This window comes from Lontra canadensis, unplaced genomic scaffold (assembly GCF_010015895.1).
Source record: "Lontra canadensis isolate GAN:19392208 unplaced genomic scaffold, GSC_riverotter_1.0 scaffold10, whole genome shotgun sequence".
Taxonomy (NCBI): domain Eukaryota; kingdom Metazoa; phylum Chordata; class Mammalia; order Carnivora; family Mustelidae; genus Lontra; species Lontra canadensis.
This window is the reverse complement of record NW_022631004.1, coordinates 3045106-3066854: the sequence shown is the minus strand read 5'-3', so window position 1 is coordinate 3066854 and position 21749 is coordinate 3045106. Positions and strand designations below refer to the sequence as shown.

Sequence of the window (21749 nt, the reverse complement as noted above, 5' to 3'; positions counted from 1 at the left end):
AGCTGTTTATTCAGAAGTAGTAATTCTTGTCTCAGACCATTACCACAGACCGTGAACAGAAGATGTGAATCTGTGGAAACACAAGGAGGAAGCTCATTTTTAATGAATATCAGAATAACATCCAGTTTTCTATATTAGTATTTCTATGGCCTGGCCCATAGTTCTAGACAACTTTGATAATAATAGACCTGCTGCATTTCCATAAAATAAAACTGCAAGGGATGAGCTCTTTTTAAGCTCCTATTAATTTAGTATGTAACGTTTAGTGAAAATGGCATTTAAGTGTGGTATTTGGTTCTGAGCAATATTAACAAAATATTATGAGCAAAATGTGATCTATACTTCTTGCAGGCCCATAGATGTTTTTTCTGCTGGTGGAGAGTGAGTCTTGGCCTCTGGGGCCTGCTCTGGCCTGGACTGTGAAATAATAAGCAGGTCTCCAGGTCAGCTCTGGGTGAATGAAAGGCTATGGTTTGCTCTGTAGAAATTTCAGGTCTTGCAGGATAGCAAACTGCCTGAAGCACAGCACATAGTGGATTACCTTTTGAACTTCCACATCACCAGATTATTTCAGTTTAAATTGTTTATAAAGCAACCCACAGTACTTCCTAGTCTGTCACAGCCCTGGACTCACCAGAGCCCTATCATTTTACCAACCCCACAGGGCTGAATAACATCTAGGAATCTGATTTTAATCAGACTTTCTCTCTCGGTCTTTGTGTGCTTATATACCGAATACACGTGCATACACATACACACATTTCCCCCAAAGATATGTACCCAACATTGGGGGAAAAAATTCTGCCCAGTTTTTTTTTTAAGACTCTTTCAGCAACAAAGAGGAGAGAGAGAACTGCATTTTCTCTCAAGCACAACCTGTGGGATCTTTCAGAATATCCTCCTCTAAGCCATATCTCCAGTGACTTCTGACTTACTCTTTGTGAAAGGGATGTACATGAAACATTTGCTCACTGTGTTTTTTAACTGTAAAAGCTGACCTTTTTTTTACATTTCGTTGACAGAATGTGATGTGTTATCAGGTCCGTAGATATTTTTTTGCCTTTTTCTTCATAGGGCTAATTTAGTACAGCCTCTGCTTTAATAAAGTTAAGATATAACAGACAATTTTAATTTCCTTTTCTCTTGAAAATAGAATTCTACTCAGAGTGTGAAATAGAGCATTTTGATTCTGTGCCCTAGGCACTATTTTAAGTAATTTCCAGGAGCAGTTCTCATTGGGCTCCTTGTTGAGTGTGTCTTCCTCCTTTCCAAGGCACGCTCTTCGGAGACTGGGCTTTGGAAGATTTCAGTGAAAATCATTTGAGTAGTAATTTTACAGTCTCCATGTATTACCTGGGGTACAGTCTAGACGTGTTGTGTTATCTTGCCCGACAAGCTACTGATGTGTCTTTATTACCAGTGAAGTGCCCAGGTCACGTGTGCTGAGTGTTTGACCAGGATTATCTTTGTTTCTCTTCCTTGTCACTGGGAGCCTGAATGGAGTGAATGCTTGACCTTTTCCTGGTCAAAGGTTTTGAAGATTATAAGCCCCAGTGCATGCAGTTCCAGAGTAGTAGCAAGTCTTAAGGCTGCCATGTTTTATATGGAGAGTGTGAGTAACGTTCATGCAGTTCTAACTCTTGGAACTCACCTCTGCCTTGTCCAGGTTCGGGCTCTATAAGGAGCTCTGCAACTCATTTATTTCTGCACTGAATGTTCCACAACACCTTCAGCTTTGGCACGGGAAAAATCCTTCTCCAAAGTCACTTCAGCAAAAAATTAAATATAATGTGTGAAACAGTTGCAACATATGTCTAGAACTCTGAAATTTTTTTCTGCTGAGTTTATTGTGTTTCTGGAACTATGTACATTAACGGGCAGATGAAGCAAATGTTGATGAGATACTAATTTTTATTTCACGAAATAGAAACAGAGTGACTGTTAGGAACTATGTTTACAGATCATTGGGTTTTTCGTATTTATACACTGATATGTAGAAACCATTTATGCTTTCCTAGGTGCATTCTTTAGTCTCCTTATTTCTCTTTTGATTCAGTTTTTACATCTACTGGTTCAAAGATTTGGGGAGGGCGAGGTGGGGTTTCAGGCAAGACTTTGTGTGCCTGTTTTCCCAGGAGTTTCGGTATACAGACCCTAAAGAATCATCTTGGGTTTATAGATCAGAAAGTAACAATTGCTCCATTGATTTTCAAAAGGCATGGAATCCTGTAGGCAGAACCCCATTAGGCTGTGCCTGTAAAGGAACCAGCAGCTTTTCACTAGTGTACTTGTTAAAGATTACCAGCCTTGATAGTACTAAATTTCAAAAGCTGACAAAGTTAAGAAAAGAATAAGCAAAAGTAGCAACAATAGCCCAGTGATTGTGGCTTGCTATTGTTTGGGCTTTTTGGAAACCAGGCATCAAAGGAAATTTTCTTCTGAAGGAATGGTTTGAGATATAGTACAGCTAAATTTTTTTGTGTTGTGTTTAAGTTTCAAGTTATAGAAACAATCACAGATTAATTCCTAGCAAGCAGTGTGACATTGTAGCTGCCCCCTTGAAAAGCATCGGGGTTCGCATCCAAGTCTATACTGAAAAATACTATTAATCTTAAAATTACATGCCGTTGTTCCATTTTTTCCCTTACCCTCTTCCCCAGTGTCATTACTTACCTGTTTGCTGAAAAAGTTGCTGTGACTCTAAGATCTTAAAGGAGAACAAGGGATAAGATTTTTTTAAGAGGAGGCTTTTATACAAGGTAGCCTGCTGGTTCTGCTCCTTATGGATTCCATGAAAGTCTTTTCCTATGATTCCTGATTCCTCTTCCTTCCCACCTTCCATAAAAGATGTAAATAAATAAATCATTCATTATTATTCTCTGTCCCCCTCTCTCTCTTTCTCTGTCTTTCCTCATACCAGACAATGAATCCTCCTCTTCCACCGCCCCCCTTACTGGCCTCCACACCTCCCAGCGCTGCTACCGCTGTTGCTGCTGCTGCTGCTGCTGCTGCGGGAATGGGACCGAGGCCCACATCGGGACCCGCTGACCAGATTGCACATTTACGGCCTCAGACTCGCCCCAGTGTGTAAGTGAGGGTGTCATTTATTACTGCTTTAAAGTTCATTTCAGACTAAGCCCAATCAGCAAAGGTAGACAAACACCTTTCTGACAGGAGCTGGTGACAGGCTTATGGCTCACCAAAGTGGTTTGCATTCTGCAAACTTACACCCAGTCATGCATATAATTAGGAAACTGCTGAAACAAAATGGGTCCAACACATGAGCTCGCTAGGCAGCCATCCGGCTGAGTGAGGGCCTTTTACAGTTTAGGGAAACACAGTGTTTGCTTCTTCATAATACTATATGTACATGGAGCCATCTTTTTGTATGATTTCTTTTTGAGGTTTTTGTCTCCAATTTCATTCCTTGCAGTAAGATACTAAGGAACAGGAAGATACTCCACACAGATCAGATCTAGAGGGAGTGTGCATGTGAAAAGCTGGAAGTCCCTAGAAATAAGTATCCAGAAAAGTCTCATTGTCTTGTTCAGTGTTTACCAATGGCAGAATACAGCTAAGATTTTTGTGGCTCCTACATTGTGTGATTTTATATGTGAAACATGTTAGAGCCCTGGTTTAAAAAAAAAAAAAAAAAAAAAAAAGAAAAGAAAAAAAGAACAAAAACTGTTGGTTAGTGTTGCCTGCCTGGTTTCCATATGTTGGTGGCATAGTCACCTTGCATTGTGGGGTGGTTTTGTACTCTCTATGATCTGGGCTTTTTTTCCTTTTGACTTTTTCAGATTCAGCATTTTTTCTGGCTGAGCTTACAAAAGCAGGTGCAACCCGAGCCTCTAGGTTCAGCCTGTGTGTGGAAGGCAGCATGTTGTGCCTCCCAGTGGGATTTCGTGCCATATGTCCTCATTTGGGGCTACTTCCCACGTCTAACAAGTGCCATTTGAAAAGCTCAAGTTTCCCATTGGGTCCCTAATCCCCAGCAGCAGGTTAGGCACTTTGGGAAGCTGCATAATTCTTTCACACCCCACGAATACCATTTGGTGGGATATTCACCTTCACACTGGGGGGACCAGGTTGGCAGTTCTTAATCAGGAAGGCCCCTGTCTTTTAAATGTAGGCTGCAAAACCTTTTTCAGTGGAAGATTACCAATGCTACTTACAGGTTTAAAGGATTATATTTTCTGTTTACACATGTATAGAATATTCAAGACTTTGTACCAAGGAAGAGTTTTTGTGCATCCTGGGGTTTATCTGTTACTCAGCCTGGAAACACATATTCTTTTCTATTCTAGGTATGTTGCTATATATCCATACACTCCCCGGAAAGAGGATGAGCTGGAGCTGAGGAAAGGGGAAATGTTTTTAGTGTTTGAGCGTTGCCAGGACGGCTGGTTCAAAGGGACATCGATGCATACCAGCAAGATAGGGGTTTTCCCTGGCAATTATGTGGCACCAGTCACAAGGTATGGTTTTGAATAAATGGTTTATTAAGTTCTAAACAGAGAAGCTTTGTTCACACTATAATTGCCTGTTATGTAGCCAACATTTTAAAAATTCATATCTATACTTGCGAAATCCCTTCTAACTCTAAAATTCTTAGCTTACTTTTCACATGGATATATGTGAAATTGTAGGTTTCCACCAATATATGTACTGGGTTTTAAGTTATTTGCTTGAAGTTACATGTGAGAAGATCCAACTATACCATTTTCAACATTTTTCTGCTTAAAAAATATCATGTTTAGTATAAACAAAAGCTACATTATTAACATATTTACATAACATTTACTATATGCCAGGCAGGCAGATTTCAAAATGCATATGACACATAGTAACTCTTGAGTCCTTAAGCAATTTGTTGGCATAGTTGCTATTATTATCCCCACTTAACAGGTGAGAAAACGGAGGCAATGAGATATTAAATGACTTGTCTGAGATCGCACAGTGAAGTGCTTAAACCTAGGTGTTTGGCTCTGTATTTATTCCAATAGCTTGGTGATTTCCTTGCAATTTTGGCAATTAATTTCTATGAAACAGTCAGAAATAAAATTCCCTAAATATGACTTGATCCTTCAGTTAAAAGTGATTTTGCTCCTCAAGGGAATCTGACAATGTCTAAACACAATTTTGATTGTGTTTTTGTTGGCATATGGTGTATAGAAGCCAAGGATGCTGCTAAATGTCCTACAGTACACAGCACGGCCTCCTACCAAAAGGAATTGTCTGACCCAAAATGTCCCCGAGGTTGAAAAACCATGTTATAGGATAATAGGAGCTTTAAGTATACAAGATTTTCTTTCCTTCCTCCCTACCCAAAATTTATTTAAAGATAGTTCACCTTCTTGTCACTGAGGAAAGTGGCCTTGGAAAGTGAATGGAAAGACCTATAATGGCATTGCAGGAGCCCCAGTTTTTAGCTACTGGGCTTTTAATAAATGGTCCAGGTTTAGCTGTGTTAAATCTTTCCTCAAAACCCTGATTTTAAATAAATGGCTTAATGAACTGACATGTTTGTCAGCTGTTGGCCTTGATTTATAGGTTGGCCAGCAGCCTAATCAAATGAAAATCACTATTGTTGCAGATGGTGACAGAATGTTAGCTTCAATTTGACTTGCAGATTTTTAGTCAATATAAACCTTCTTTTCTGTATATGTTAAAATCTACATTCGGGATCCAGAAAATGGCAGATAGACCTTCCCTAGTGAGAAAAAACAAACAAACAAACAAACAAACAAAAAACCAGCACGACAACTGAGGGAAATAAAACAAACCAAACCACAACAAAGACTAAGTTAATGAAGGAAAGCATTTTCATAACCTTAAAAACAAATTATGAAAAGTCTCTGGAGAGATGCTTACTTACAATAAATTCTCTGTTATTTATCATAGTAAATAATAAGGATGTTTGAGTTAATGAAGTATTCTATGTAGTAGAAAGTTACTATATATAGAATTAAGTGAATTTAGAGTATTAAAAAAAATACATGACATAAAACTACATTGAACCTAATTTAATTAATTCAACCTGTAAATGTTTTAGAGCTGTCTGTATCCCTGTAACTGGAGGAATGTAAAAGAATCATTTCATGGGGGTCCTGCTTTCAAGGAACTTTTACTGAATCAGGAGTATTTAATAAAGAATTTACATGGTAAAAATAACACATTTTGTCATCAAGGACCATAGAAGGAAGAAATTCACATGAAACAATAGACTCATAAGGTCTTAAGCTCTAAGCCTTAGGCAAGGCTTCTTGAAAACAACAGTTTTTTGCTGGACCTTATACCATACATGAGAATTAGATAGGTTAAGAAAAGCCAGAGAGAATATTCCAAGAGTGTGTGCATATGTGTATTTGCACATGCATGCATGCGCACAGGCCCTTGTGTGATGCCGAACTGGAGGCAAGCAGGGAGAAGGGCAAAAAAAAATATGAGCAGAGCTATGAGAAAGGAGTGAAACTGCTAACATTACTAGCAGCAGTAACAAACAGATCAACTTCTTTAATGGCTGAGGCAGAAGAATCCAAGGCCTTAAAGGGAGTGGAGGTGTTGAGCCTTGATATGGAAGCTGAACCCAGTAAACGCATATTCTTGAGCAGAATATGACATGTAATTTTCTGTGACTCACAGTGTATTTCCAGACCTTCCTCTCCTTCAGGGCCATCTTTGCTTTGCATTTATGATACTTATACTTGGTAAAAATAATTCCATTCATTCTTTAAAATGTTCTATCTTAAAACCCAGAGTCGTTTTTCTTGCCTTTAATTGTTCTCTCCTCCATTTTGCTGATGGATTGGGCTTTCTGTCTGTTTCTGTCTTGACAGGACCGTGACAAATGTTTCCCAAGCTAAAGTCCCTATGTCTACTGCTGGTCAGACAAGTCGAGGGGTGACTATAGTCAGTCCTTCCACTGCAGGTGGGCCTACCCAGAAGCTCCAGGGAAATGGTATGGCCGGGAGTCCCAGTGTTGTCCCCACAGCCGTGGTGTCAGCAGCTCACATCCAGACAAGTCCTCAGGCTAAGGTCTTTTTGCACATGACTGGGCAGATGACAGTCAACCAGGCCCGCAGTGCTGTGAGGACAGGTAAGGAGGAGACCAGAAAGTACCAGGAAAGGGGTTGCTTGCCTAATACCAGCTCTTCCATAACAGATGTTGAGAAAAGCAGATGTCGTGTTACAGTAATGAAGAACATTAGGAAATAAGGCAGGCACAGTCTAGTCAGTGGTACTCCACATCTGCTTATTTTGGCTAAGCCTTTCCCACACATTAATTCAAGCCTGATCTACAGATTGAAAGTCTGAAAGAAATTAGGCTGATCCTAAGAATGTCAGTAGGACTTGAAAATAAAACTTCTGCAGTCAAGACCATAGGAGCTCAGGTCTCAGTGCCATTAGCCACGTGACAATATCGTATTTAGCTAACCAGTGTGCTGATTATTTCTGATGAACTTAATCTCAAGTCTGTTTTAGACCCAGTGGGATCTTAAATAACTTTCTTCTTTCTATAGCATTGAAAACCTACCCAAGAGTCTTGGGTAACAGTGGTGAGGTAAACTTGTAAATTCTATCATAAAAACCAAAAGAAGGAAAAATGGTTAATAAGAAAAGGGAGAATAATTTTATTGATTGATTGATTGAAAAGAGAATCATTTTGAAAAGGCCTGGGGGCCAACCTAATCTGACACTCTAGAGTACCACAAAGACAGACTGTGTCCATAAATCTGCAGAAAGACCTCTCTAACTGAACAGCCTGGGGTCATAGCTGAGTTTCCAAGCTCTCTACAGACTAAAGAGCTGATCTGGAAGGAAATACAGTGTCTAGGGACCCAGCTAAAATTAAGTGCTTTTAAACCAGCATACATCCATTATTTATTGTAAAAATGCAGTAGTAGCCTTTCATTATGGTCTGATGTAGTGAAATGACTCATGTTTTGGTGAGTAGCATTTGTTAGAAAGTCCAATTTTGCTGTTTTCTCTCCTGTCATCTACTAGTTGCAGCACATAACCAAGAACGCCCTACAGCAGCGGTGACACCCATCCAAGTACAGAACACCGCCTGCCTGGGTGCTGCATCTGTGGGCCTGCCCCATCATCCTTTGGCCTCCCCACAACTTCCATCTCAAATGGCAGGCCCTGCCACCCACGTGGCTGCTGTTAACATGGGTCGAGTTAGTGCCCCCCTGGCATGTGCTGCGGCTGCTTCACTGACCTCTGCGAACATCACTACCGCCTCTCTGGAGAGTGAGCCTGGTGGCCGGGCGGTGACCATTCTTCCTGGACTCCCCACCTCTCCTGACAGTGCTTCATTGGCCTGTGGGAGCAGTTCAGCAACAAAGCCAGACAAGGATAATAAAGTAAGATCAACGTCCTATTCCTCTGCTTATGTTGTGTCCCATCCTTTCTAACTAATGAAAGGACTCATTGTTCAGCAGTCCTTCAATGCTTACCATGTGTGAGTCACCATGCCAGGTGCTCGATTCATAATTCTCTGCACTGAAACACCCACTAGTTGCCAGGCCTTGTATTGTATGTTTAGGAGACCACAGTGAATAAGGCTTAGTCACTTCTCGTGCAGCTTACATCTCATGGAAGAATTTTCTTTACTCTTTAGTTACTCATTCTTTCATCATTGTGCTGTCCTTAATTCTTCCTATTCAGCCAGTTCTACAAAAAAAATTTAATATACAAAAGGGTTGAAATTGTTGATCAAAAGTGTTGATGGTGGGTTTGTTTTTTCTACAGTGTATTGATTATAATCAGCATGGATACTTTTCCTCTTGACTTGAAATATGGGTGAAAAATTATTTTCTAAATTCATAGATCTTTTAAAAAAATCTCTCATTTGGGGCTGAATTTCCAAGAAAAAATAAATGGAAAGCTGTGTTTGAAAGACTAACCTATGGTTGGGTTTGGAGATAGGTGGTTGGAGGCAAGGGAAATTGATGGTGAGTAATTGTGAACAGAAATTGAAGAGTGACAATAAAGTCTGGGTAATTGTATTAAAGTCAAATGAAGTAGCAACCTGAGGAAAATCCTGTATTTTCCTCAGTATTTTGTGCATTCTCTCCTAACGTTCTAGTCCAATTCTGGGAAGCTCTAGGGTAGTCATAAACTCTCAGGCACCTGGTTCAGTGGTAATGTATGTCACTCTATTTAAATGGTTACATAAGCCTGTAAATAGGGGTTTATAAGGAAATAAACTTTACAGCCTACTAAAAAGTTAATATTTAATTGTTGGGTTAACCTTAGCATTTTTGAAAAAGATTGGTATCTGTTCAGTGTTTATAATTAACTATATTAAACTTGTACTCAAGCTGACATGTTCATCTTTGTCCGTATCTTTAAAAGAATTGTTTTGTAGTTCAGAATTTAAGGTTTCAGGACAGTGAGTCATTGAGAACAGGGACTCTGCAGTTCCTGCCCTCCCAGGAAAGAATTCATTGAATCACAGGCTTGAAAGGGACCTGTGCCAGGAGGATAATGGCTCTCCAAAGATGTCTACATTCCTGAGCCCTGAAAGGAGAATAGGTTTCCTTCCATGGCAAAAGGTATTTTATAAAGGTCTTGAGATGAGGGGATAGTTTTACATTATCTGGGTGGGCCTCATACAATCACATGGGTCTTCCTGAAAGGGAGGTAGGAGGATGGGTCCAGAGGAGATCAAAGTGATTCAAGGAAGGAGCCACAAGCCAGGAAATGCAAGCAGCTGCTTCTAGAATCTGGAAAAGACAAAGAAACAAATTCTTCCCTAGGGCTTCTGTAAGGGATGTAGCCCAGCTGACACCTTAATTTTAGGACATGTTTTTACCACAAAATTTGTGGTAATTTGTTACAACAGCAACTAATACAGGACCTAACAGGTTATCCTGTTGAGTCCCCATCCTTGGCAGATAGCCACTGGCCTCTGTTTGGACACCCTCATTGACCATGAATGCCCTAGCTCCAGAGTGTCCCATGCCGTTTTCTTTATTTTGAGGGGCTACATAAATATTGTTGATCTTCTTCCTATATGATACCTTGACTTATTTCAGAGTTATCTTCTTTTTTAAGACTATATTCCTGAAGTTTTTGTCACTACTACTTTTGTCACAGATTACAAATTTTCCTTCCTAAATCTCCTATGCCTCATTGAGTGTTCTGGATCTACCAGGGAGACTTCATTTAATACACTGTTCCAGAATTTTCCAGACAGTCCGCAAAGTGCAATATTGTCTTCTTTTTGAAAGTTAGGATTTCACATGCCCTTCTTGCCCTGCTGAGTTGACCTGATTTCAGGTTCACCAGGATTAGTCAAAGATTATTTTGTTGCATTTTAGCCCTTAATTTTCTCTCTGTGCTGGGGTGAATTTATCCTGGCAAGGAATTATTGGATCTCTAAATCCCAATCTCTTCACCCATTTCCCTCTTATCAAGGTTTGTTCTTTCTTTCTAGTCTGAAAATTATCCTTCCCTTTCTTTATATGTTCTGAGAACCACCATCCATCTCAAACAGCAGGTCTGTATCCTTCCTGTTCTTGTTTCAAACATTACTTTAAGGCTCTCCCCCAACCCCTTTATTTCAAGTTTAAGCTGTTATGGGCCACGATATGTTCTTTCTTATGGACCCTTCTCTTGATCTTTTTGTACCAAGTCCTTTAAAAATTTGAGCCCATTAGGCCGCTCTCTGGGGGATCACATTAGTGCCTTTAGATGCCTCCACATTTTTGTCTGCTCAGATAATTTGCAGCTGTATGGTTAGAATTTCATTCTGGAGAGCCCTCCCATTCCTCTTGAAGTCTCTTTCCTTTTGAGTTTCAGGTCATGCATATATTTTCTTTGACTTTTAAAATCAGTTTTTTTAAACTTCAGAGTTCAAATCTGACTATAGCCAACTTCTCTTTGGGTGCTTACTTCGAAGTTTTCAATATTTCTGCTTCACTGACCGAACCTCTCCACCCCCTGCTGGTCCCCATCATTCCCCCAATTGATCAGATTTAGATCCAAAGTGAGATTAAATGATTAACAATTCAAGGAAAAAGTACATCAGAGATTCTAATTGTATAGAGATCTAGTTTTAGTTGAGACTTCCAGCAGGTATCTAGGTATTTGACAGTCCCCTTGTTATTTCTATCTGCTTTCATCATTTTGTGATCAGCATCATCCATTTACTTAAATTCTTTAGATAGTGTGTGGTGTGTCTCTCAAATGATAGCTTGTCAATTGCCCTGTCCTTTTCTCTCTACATAAATTGTCTGTAGTGAGCTACCACTGTATTCCATGGAGATCTATAACTTTTTGATGTGCATACAGGACTACTGTGGCTCCTTGCCTAACTAAGCTATTCCTTTTGAACAATATTTTATTTGGAAGTCTTACCTCAAATGTGGTTTTGTTCTTGATTTAAAAAAAAAAAAAAATGTTTTTGTCCCTGTAGCTAACTTGTCTGGTAACTGCGTTCTGTGGTTTGGTTCTCTGGTTTGATAAACAAGCATCTGAAACTCTACAATATATTTCCAAACATTATCTGTTATTTCTTATTTGAAATCCTGGACCTTTCTGCCATTGTTATTCTTCTTTCTATGGGATCCCTCATGTCTTCTACAGCTATCAGTTTAACAGCTCTATCTGGACATTTTTCTAACTGCATATTCAGTTTGAAGGGTTCATTATTTAATCAGCTAGTCTCCAGATGAATTTCCCAGTCCTTATGAGATACTCCTGTGCGTGTGCATGTGTGTGTGTGCCTGTGTTTTATTGTGTTTTCTTATTATAAAAAAATTTTAAATATACATATTTATTTAGAAGTGAGAGAAAAATCTAAATATCCAAACTGAAAACCTAAATATGATCCAAGATTTCAAAGACAGCCATTAATACTATAGTGTATATATACTTTTTTCCCCTCATATACCAAAATACAGTAAATATTTTTGGTATGTTAGGCTTTCATCCAGAAAATAAAATCTTTTTTCCCACACCAATTATGTAGTTGACTGTTCTTATGTTTTCTAAGTTTCATTAGAAGACAAATTGATACATATTAAAAATTCTAAGAGTTTGTTTGGGTAAAACATATTCAAATCAGGCAGTGCCAAACTGAAGTGCTTAGGAGCACTCTACCAACAGGAGCCAGGGGCAAGAATTATGTAGAGGACACATCAAGCAGAGCAGAGACATTATTTGATTGGCTAGAGTTTAAGTGGCTGCCTTATTTGGGAAAGCCCAGGTGGCTGTTTGTGGTTGGTTATCCTTAGGTTTTGATTTCTTAACCTGGAGGTGTTTACAAGTTTAGGTTTTGGTTTTGCTAATGGAAGCTGCTAGGACATTAAAATCACCTCAGTCTTAATAGCCTCTAATCAAATCTCTAATAGTATAATTAATTTAACAGTTTTAACCCTCACATAGAGAAAGAAGAGAAACCCTCTCTGAGGCCCCACTTTACTTCACCTGCTTCCATTTCCTTCCCCTACCTTCATAGTGTAATTCTTCTCTGACATTGTCATTTATTCCCATAACGGTCAGCAGTAGGTGTTGATTCTCATGCCCTCTGCCATATCCTAGATTTGTTTCTAAAAGATAACATTTCTACAAGTGGCCCACCATTTAGTGCCTCAAAGTCCCACCCCAAAGTCCTAGTGACTCCCTCCCTGTAGGAGCCATAGATCTTCTTCAAACAATCTGCTCTTTGAGGACCTTTGCTCTGAATTCTTGGTTTTCTTAAGCAGAGGGTTCATCTAGTTTTTAAATACCCATTTTCAGGGTGCCCGGTTGGTTCATTCAGTAGAGCATTGACTCTTGATCTCAGGGTTGTAAGTTGGTATAAGAGATTACTTAAAAATAAAGTTTTTAAAAATAGCCATTTTCTTCTGTTCTGAACACTTATCCCAGAGTTCCTCCTGATCACTGTCTTTGCTTATGTGATTTCACTTCCAGTTCTTATTTTGTTGTCAAAAACAAGTTGGCCTATGAGCTTCGCCACTTCATTTTCTCAAGGAGAAGCCACTGTCCATGTTAAGTGATCAGAATCCCATTCCTGCCCCGGCCAACAGCTGAGATCCGGGTATGGATAGTGTGGATGTGCACACAGTTCCATACAGAGTGACCTTTATGACGTGCAGCCCTCAGGCAAACATACCTGCTCTTATCACTCCATCGAGTAGATGTGCTTCTAGAGATGTAGCCTGTGCTGAACTCTCAGAAGAGCAAAGGCTAGGTTCAAGTTCCACTTCCACCCCTTACTAGCAGTGATTTTAGGGAACCTTAGAGAGGTGTAGGCAATGAGAATAATACTGGTTCCTGTCGCATCAGCTGGGTGTTAGGAAAAAATATGGAAATCTTTATAAAAGCATTTAACAAGATTCTTGAACCTATTGGTGCTTCATATGGCCTTTCCCTCATTCCCTGCACTTCTTTAAAAAAGCCTTTTCTGAGCCTCCCATCTCAGACCGCACTCCCTGGTCAATCACTCTCCCCTTACCCTGCTTTATTTTTCTGCAGAGCTCCTGTTTTACAGCAGTGTTTATGTGTGCTAGAGGATGTGAACTCCTTGTTGTCTTGTTCACTGTTGTAGTCTCAGAGCCTAACACATTGTTGGCTCATATTCAGCACTTAGTAAATATTTGTTCAAGAATGAGTGATTATTATTAGACAATCATATGAATTAAGCTTTTGAGATCTCTTATAATTACTGATTTTGGGAAATATGACTGTGTAGATTTTTGATGACAGTGGCCTGGAAGACTGTCTCTTGCTCCTTTCTTTGTACATCTGAGGGCAAGGAGAGGAATAAAGAAGACTCAGTGGGTTGAATGTGGTTAACTTTATGAGTTGCTCAAATGAAATTTATTTTTGCTTGGGAAGGAGAATTTAAGGTTTCCCATATTGTACTCATCTTCTGTGATATGACTATTGAAAATTATTTAGGTGATGTTCAGAAATTATTTTTATATATAAAAATTACACTCTCTTATCATCTGGTAATTATTTTCTGACCCAGATAGTTCTTTTTATGTATGAGGTGTGGTTTTAAATCATCAGATCTTCTGAAGAGAAAATTATGAGTATAAAAACATTATTCCATCTAGGAATAATTTCTTAGAAAACCAACAGGAGAACTGTTAAGGTTCCTGTTGAAAGATAATGTCCCAGGAGCCTGGGTGGCTCAGTGGGTTAAGCCTCTGCCTTTGGCTCAGGTCATGATCTCAGGGTCCTGAGATGGAGTCCTGCATCTGGCTCTCTGCTCAGCAGGGAGCCTGCTTCCCCCTCTCTCTCTGCCTGCCTCTCTGCCTACTTGTGATCTCTGTCAAATAAATAAAATCTTAAAAAAAAAAATAAAAGATAATGTCCCTTCTTCATTCATGCTAAAACTACATTTAAGAAATTGCTTTGCTTGAGTGTAGTCTCTGTTAATTCATCTGTAGTTTTCATTTCTGCTGTTGGATTTTGAAAAAACAAAGATGATAAATGTCTGTGTTTGCAAAATCCTCTCTCCAGTGGCACAGTGTTCTGTTAGTGTAGAAAACATCAGAATATGATATCAAATGCACAGTTCAGTGGAACTAGGACAGCATCTTTTCCATGTTAGCACCCCCATCTCATACCCCCACACCCTGCCACAACATCTGATCCTCTGCCTTCTGCTTCGTGGGTAGTCGGCATCAGCTGATGATGATAACACATCCCTTAGAAGTCATTAAAGCAAGCTGTATTTAATGTGCTTAATCATTTTAGATGAACCAGGTTATCTTTCTTCTTAATCATTTTAGAGACTGTTCCTTGAGCTCCGTTCAGTTAACTGAATTTTTCTGAGTGCCCAGAACTGAGCTTTTAAGAAACATCTGTAGCCGTGGCTTGCTGAGATTGTAATTTATCACCGGACTTGATGTTCTCAGTGGATCTGTCGGGGTCCAGGGATTAGAGTGTTCTTTCTTACATCATGGCAGGAAGAGCTGGAAGTTGTGGCTGACTGCCCCCCTTAGAAGTGTAGACGTTGTTCTTTCTCAGCTCATTGGTTGGCCCTCCAGACCTCACGCTTCCTTAAGGAAGTGGCAGCAGCTTTGGCTGTCAGACGTTTGGTCAGCCCACTTCATTGGCCACTGTATAAAAGGAAATCTTTATCTCCACGGGATTTAGGAATTGCAAAATGTCCTCTCTTACTCCCTTAGCCCTGGGACTAGCTCGGTCTTTTCCCTTCCTCCCAGCCGTCTCCTCTTTCAGTCTTGGCCTCTCAGCCTCAGTAGGTGTGGCTCTGCACTAGGCACCGGGTGGATGAGAGACAGGCACTCAGGCAGGTAGTCCAAGTGTGTAGTGTCACTTAGTGGAATGTATTAATAGCCCCTTGGAAAATGAGAAGTTAAAGGAATGAAGCAAAAGCCAGAATGGTGAGTTAAGGCCAGGCCCTGAAGAAAAATGTGGAAAAATCTTCCTCAGGCTGGGATGGGGAGAAGGGGAATTGGGATCAGATGGTTGGTTCTGCTCATCTGCAGCCCGAGTTGAGCTGTACAGAAATGAATTCAATGCTCCTCACCATGCTTCCCTGTCTTCTGTTTCTAACCCAAGGGTTAGTTTGTACTGTGAATAGTATTTGGTAAATGGAGCCTGCAGTTTCTTGGGATGCATTTTCCCTGGAATGCTTTTTCATCATCTGGTTAAATCATCACTTTAGTTTGTTCTTTTTTTCTGCCATTCTGTCTCTAATGGAACTTGTTATTATGGATTCAGACCCTTTTCCCCAAGGGATTTTTACTGAGTATGAACTAATAATCTCAAGAAAAATTCCTCAGTGTTCTGTCTTTGGGTAGGCGCCTCAGAATTCTACTTCCCTTTTAGTGGACCTTAATGGTTCCAGTTTGAGTTTGCCTATAGAGTTTTCTAACGAATTCTTTATGAAATGTTTTATTTTCAAGCAATGTTTCCATTTGGAGGACTTTATGGTGTCATTGACACCTTAGTAAAATGATGTAAAATGATTATTTTCTATGCTTCGTTATCAGAAGGAACATTGACGCAGGTTTTGGAAATGAAGAAAAGTTAGCTCTAGATCTGGTTTTCCTAGCAGAGCAAAGAACCAAAGTGTCAAAGAGATAAAGATTCAAGAGATGGTTTTTGTAGCATAAGATTGCTGGGGGAAAAAATTCTTTTCTACATTTGCTTGCAAAAAGACATAAAAATGTTTTTGATTATATGTACTGAAGCTTTATATACAATCTTGTGGCGTTTTGGCTTTCTAATCCAAGAGATTCTTGCATAATCGAAATGGTTTGACTTCTGTCATTATTGGCTTACTAAATTTCCTCAAGGTGGTGACACGTGAGAACTGCTTTAGTCCTTAACCCTGATCAAGACCTCACTACCTGTAATGATAAGAATCTGGTCTGTGGGGACATCTGGGTGGCTCAGTTGGTTAAGTGTCTGCCTTTGGCTCAGCCCCACATTGGGCTCCCTACTTAGCAGGGAGCCTGCTTCTCCCTCTGCCTGCCACTCCCCTTGCTTGTGCATGCTTTCTCTCTCTCTATGACAAATGAATAAATAAAATCTTTAAAAAAAAAAAGCTGAGAAAAATAGAATCAAGTATTTGGATGGAGAGTAAAATGCTGTAATGTTTAATTCAGCATGTAAGAATTAGACATAAGATAGTCATTTAAGAAATTAAATTGATAATCACAAATTTCCATTTTGTCCTAAAATGTCCAGTTCTGCCTTCACTAAACCTGAGATGTATCTTGGTGAGTTTTTGTTTTACTTCTTTTTTGTCTGCTTAGTCTACCTCAGTAGAAGATAGTGATGAACATTGGAGGATCCAAAACAAGCAAAAACAGGCAGGCAGAGGGGAAAAGAAAGAGAGGCAAAAAATTGGGTTAACATCATACAGAATTTGGGAGCTAGAGCACAAATAACCAGATATCTGCGGAAATAAATTTTAATTCAAAAGATCAAACCAGGGGCACCTGACTGCTTCAGTAGGTAGAGCATGCGACTGTTGATCTTGGCGTTGTGAATGTTGGGTGTAGAGATACTTAAAAATCTTAAAAAAAAAAAAAAAAAAAATCATCAGACCCAGAAGTCAAAACTGTAACACCCTATCACAATTACAATAACAACAGTACCGTCCGTCGCTAATTAATGTACTTTTTTTTTTTTTTTTTTTTTTTTTTTTTTGTCCTAGAAAGAAAAAAAGGGTTTGTTGAAGTTGCTTTCCGGTGCTTCCACCAAACGGAAGCCGCGGGCATCTCCTCCAGCCTCCCCCACCCTGGAAGTGGAGCTTGGTGGCTGCGAATTGCCTCTGCAGGGAGCAGTGGGTCCTGAGCTGCCGCTAGGGGGTGCCCACGGCAGGGCCGGCTCCTGCCCCACAGACGGGGAAGGCCCAGCCGCCCTTGTGGCCCAGGATGCTCTTCATCGGAAGACAAGCTCTCTGGACTCCGCTGTTCCCATCGCTCCACCGCCTCGTCAGCCATGTTCGTCCTTGGGCCCTGTCACGAATGAGTCGAGGCCTGTGGTTTGTGAGAGGTGAGTTCACTGTTGTTTCCGGAGTAAATGGAGAAATGCCTAGCAAACGTTATGCTGGAGTACTTATTCTGACGTTAGGATACTTTTCCACAACCCCCGAATTTTTTTTTTTTTAAGATTTTATTTATTTATTTGGCAGAGAGATCACAAGTAGACAGAGAGGCAGGCGGAGAGAGAGGAGGAAGCAGGCTCCCTGCTGAGCAGAGAGCCCGACGCGGGACTCGATCCCAGGATCCTGAGATCATGACCCAAGCTGAAGGCAGCGGCTTAACCCACTGAGCCACCCAGGCGCCCATCCCCGAATTTTTTTTAACTAAATTTGTAGTAACAGTCAGGCTCTGGCTGTCTTTTACTATTTGCTGTGTTTCTTCTATGGGTTAGCCCTCCAACCCTCTTTGTGTTTATTTTCTCCAGACAACCACTTCAGAATTGTATCCAGATGAAACTTGTTAACCCCTGGAACTTGGTTCGCATCTTCCTTCTTGCCACTCTTCCATCACCAGCAGCTGCTCCCTCCGTTTATCCTTTGCCTTTTTTATTAAACGTTGATGTCATTATCTGCTAATTGTCTAGGAGATTCTGCCAACTAAGAGAATTCTCTTTTTATTCTTCCTGAGCTAGGAGAGTGTGGCTCGGTTCTCATTGACATGAATCCCCTCCTGACACAGTGACTTGGTTTGGTTCTGCTTGGAACTAGGAGCCCTGTCTTAGTGATCTCGCCTTCAGTAATGATTACAGATGGGAGCAGATCTTTTTGGTACAACCAGTGGAGTTCTAGGAGTTACACTGGGAAAAACTATGTATGTATAAAGACAAATATCTGCTAGGGTTACATGAATTTAAAAAGCTCTGTTGGTGGGCCAGGAAAGCATGAAGTACACTAAAAATAGTGGATAGTTTATACATAATGCATCAATAGATAAACATTTATTTTTAAAAGTGCCATCTGTTTTATTATTTCTGTAAGCTTTATTCCCTTTGTACCTGCATTTTATAGATAACATAAATTTCTAATTTGTGAAGGTTTTGCATTTTGGGTAGCATTTTCAGTTACTGATTTGAAGTCTGACTATAAAATGTTAAACTTTAAAAAGACTTAACTTCACCTCAGGTCTGTATTTCAGATGGACATTTGTGCCCAACAAAATTTGAGGCCTTCATTTGTAAAAATAAACTCAAACAAAAAAACATCAAACATGTACTAAGTACAAAGTACACAGTGTATTTATTTTCATAGTGAGGTGAAATAATTTTCTGTAGTTCTAATACTTATAAAACCAGTTGTGATATGAGACATTACCTTAAAAAGGGTTCGTCCTCCACAAATAAAATCATTCTGTCTTTCCCCTCATCTGTCGTACTCCTAGTAAAGCTTTGAAATTTGGTCCTGGATTCACTTAATCCTTTATTCTGAGAGTCAGCCTTTTTTTCCTGCAGTATTACTCTGCTTTCCAGGGATAAAGCCTTCTGTCCCTAGAGTTAGTCCAGGGACTTGTTTACTTTCTTTTGGTCACAAAGGCTCCTTCTTTCCTTCCCACCCCCAGACATTGATCTGCAGTTTTTCCCTCATGCCCTGAGTCTCTCTCCTCTTTTCCCTGTCATTTGTGGTGTTTGTGTGACTGTTCTGAGTGATAGTTCCATTTTGCCCAGCCTCTCCCTAGGCACTGGGTCTGGCACTGCTGCTGCCCTCCCCCATTATGCATTCCTTTTCAGATGCCAGATGTCCTCAGTCTCTGTGGCTTCTGCATTCCAGCCCTTTCCTCTTAGAGGAGCTCATTTCTTACAGCAGGCTCTTGCTGTTCAGTGCATCTGAAAAGGAGAAATTGCTAATATAGGCAGGTGTTGGTGGTTGGAAGCAAGGGGATGCACATCAGATAGGGAACAATGGAGAATTTAAGGATGGAACAGATGGGCATGGGCACTCTGGAATTCTCTGACAGGTTTTTCATATAACCATTTCAATTTTTACAAGTGGAAAAGGGGTCTTTGGAGAAGATTTCTGCTCGAGTTCATATTTTTACAATCCATATGTTCAGTGGAATATTAATAGCTAGCCTAACTTTCTCAGCCCCTTTGCCTTCATACAATGATGGTGATAGTATTTATTTAACTTGTATTCTTAGGTCTGCCTGACTATAAAAACAATAGGGGAAATGTGTGGAAACAAGTAGTGTAGGAAAACAACTTATGATCCACTGGGAATGAAATTTTTTGGTTAGTAGAAAGCTACCAAGTATATCATTTAGGGATTATCTGTTTTGATATTTCAACATTTTCAACACAATCTAATTGGGTATTAGATTGCTGTAGCAACTGGCAGAAAGCAGTGCAGGTTATTTACCCAGACCAGGGTGATGTACAGAGTGCCTCCCAAAGCCACAAGGGGTCCAATTTGGGCTGTACCAGGAGAGATGAGAAACAAAAAGTACTTCTTGATAAAAATGAAGGGAAGAATAACTTTCACATCAGTATGATTCAGAGTATTTCAGGATCTTAGATTCCTTGATTCACAATGTAAATAGCAGCAGCTCCTGCTCTGGCAAAGTACAGAAGCCTGGGGTTCTTCTGGTGGAGTTTTTACTGATTAAAATTTTGTAGAAGTAGTTCTGATTGCGTAGTATTGGTACAGTATGAGATAGGATTCCCGCACAGATTATAATGAGAGCAAGCATAAAATTTCCCCTCAAACCATGACTCTGTCCCATAAATCTAAAGTAAAAGAATGTGAGTAGGGCAGCCAGTGCCTTCAATGGAAAGAAGTATTCACGTGACATAAAGACTTAAGCAATTTCACAGTAAGAAAGGATGAACCTTGAGGTGTATTGACGGGTCTTGGTGTTAGCTGAGACAGTTCTCTGAGGAACAAAAGAATCCTTTTGTGTTTGTTAGAGAGGCTGAGGAAAACAAGCAAGCAATGCTCCATCCTGGAGGCAGAAAATGTATAACTGATTATAGCAGAAATAATAGAATAAATATCTTGGGCTCTATTTTAGGTAATGGAGAAAAAATAATTAGGAAATTGCAAAGAGAAAATAGAAATAAAATATTTCAGAAAGGACAACAGTAAAAGAAAGTATATGTGACAGGCTTTTCTTTTTTTTTCCCCCTCTACTGAAAAAGAATAGATAAGGGCTTAAGGAGACACAGCATATCATCTCTGTGTGTATTTTGAAGATTAAGAATTAAACTGATAACCACATACCTATAAACTCATCTCCTAAACTGGAAAAGAACCTATGATCTTTGATCAAGGATTAAACTAGAACACTGGGAAATACAAATTGGATAGAGACAGATTTACAGAAAGTCAGTTGGGTTTAACCAGCATGATTAATTTGAGGTAGTGACAATGAACCCACTGGGTGAAGCAATGGATATAATTTACTTGGACTTCAGGCAGAGCTACAAAGTGAGCTAGTATCGTTTTGCCAGTGAAATACTTAATTGGGTATTAGATTGCTGTAGCAACTGGCAGAAAGCAGTGCAGGTTATTTACCCAGACCAGGGTGATGTACAGAGTGCCTCCCAAAGCCACAAGGGGTCCAATTTGGGCTGTACCAGGAGAGATGAGAAACAACAACAACAAAAAATGTATGAATTGGAGAGAGTGCAAGAGAGGCCAGAAAAATAAAGAACATCGATAATTTATACAAATAAAAGATTGTAGGTGCTCATTTAGGTGGAAGACTGAACATCATAGCCCAAGTCAGGAAGATTGGCAGTGGGGTATCAGTGAAGCTTCTTTGTATAGCAAGCCTCTGTTTCTTGAATTCCACCCTAGTAACTGTCACAAAAACTGAGGGTCACAAAGACACCAAGAGGCAGAGGCCCATTCAGCGCCAACCTCCCACTGCTCCCCAGGTGCTCTGTTCGAAGACGTACTTTACAACAACCAAGGGACCACTCAGCTTTTGACATTTTTTCATTTTTCTTTTTTTCCTCTAATCTTTACATTATTTTTTTATTCACTCACTTACTCATTTATCCTATTTTTAAATTATAGTAAAATATACATAAAGTTTACCATTTTTAAGGTAAAAATCAGTGACGTTAAGTACATTCATATTGTTGAATAAGCATCAACACTATACATTTGTAAAACTTTGTTATTCCAAACTGAAACTCTGCACCCATTAAACAGTAAGTCCCCATTCCCTCCTCGGCAACCCTTGATAACCACCGCTCTACTTTGCTGTCTCTATGAGTTTGACTATTTTGGGTACCTCATACATGGAACTGTATGATATTTG

General features: G+C 39.8%; 1 protein-coding gene across 1 annotated transcript in view; it reads left to right on the top strand.

The window, feature by feature from the left end:
* The window catches only part of SH3RF1 (SH3 domain containing ring finger 1), a 189611-nt gene that overhangs the window by 160455 nt on the left and 7407 nt on the right, over positions 1–21749 (top strand). Inside the window, exons 7-11 of the mRNA XM_032855465.1 lie at positions 2921–3087; positions 4308–4478; positions 6840–7099; positions 8008–8369; positions 17159–17499. Of these exons, the coding sequence (XP_032711356.1) occupies positions 2921–3087; positions 4308–4478; positions 6840–7099; positions 8008–8369; positions 17159–17499 (1301 nt within the window). The remainder of the gene's footprint in view (positions 1–2920; positions 3088–4307; positions 4479–6839; positions 7100–8007; positions 8370–17158; positions 17500–21749) is intronic.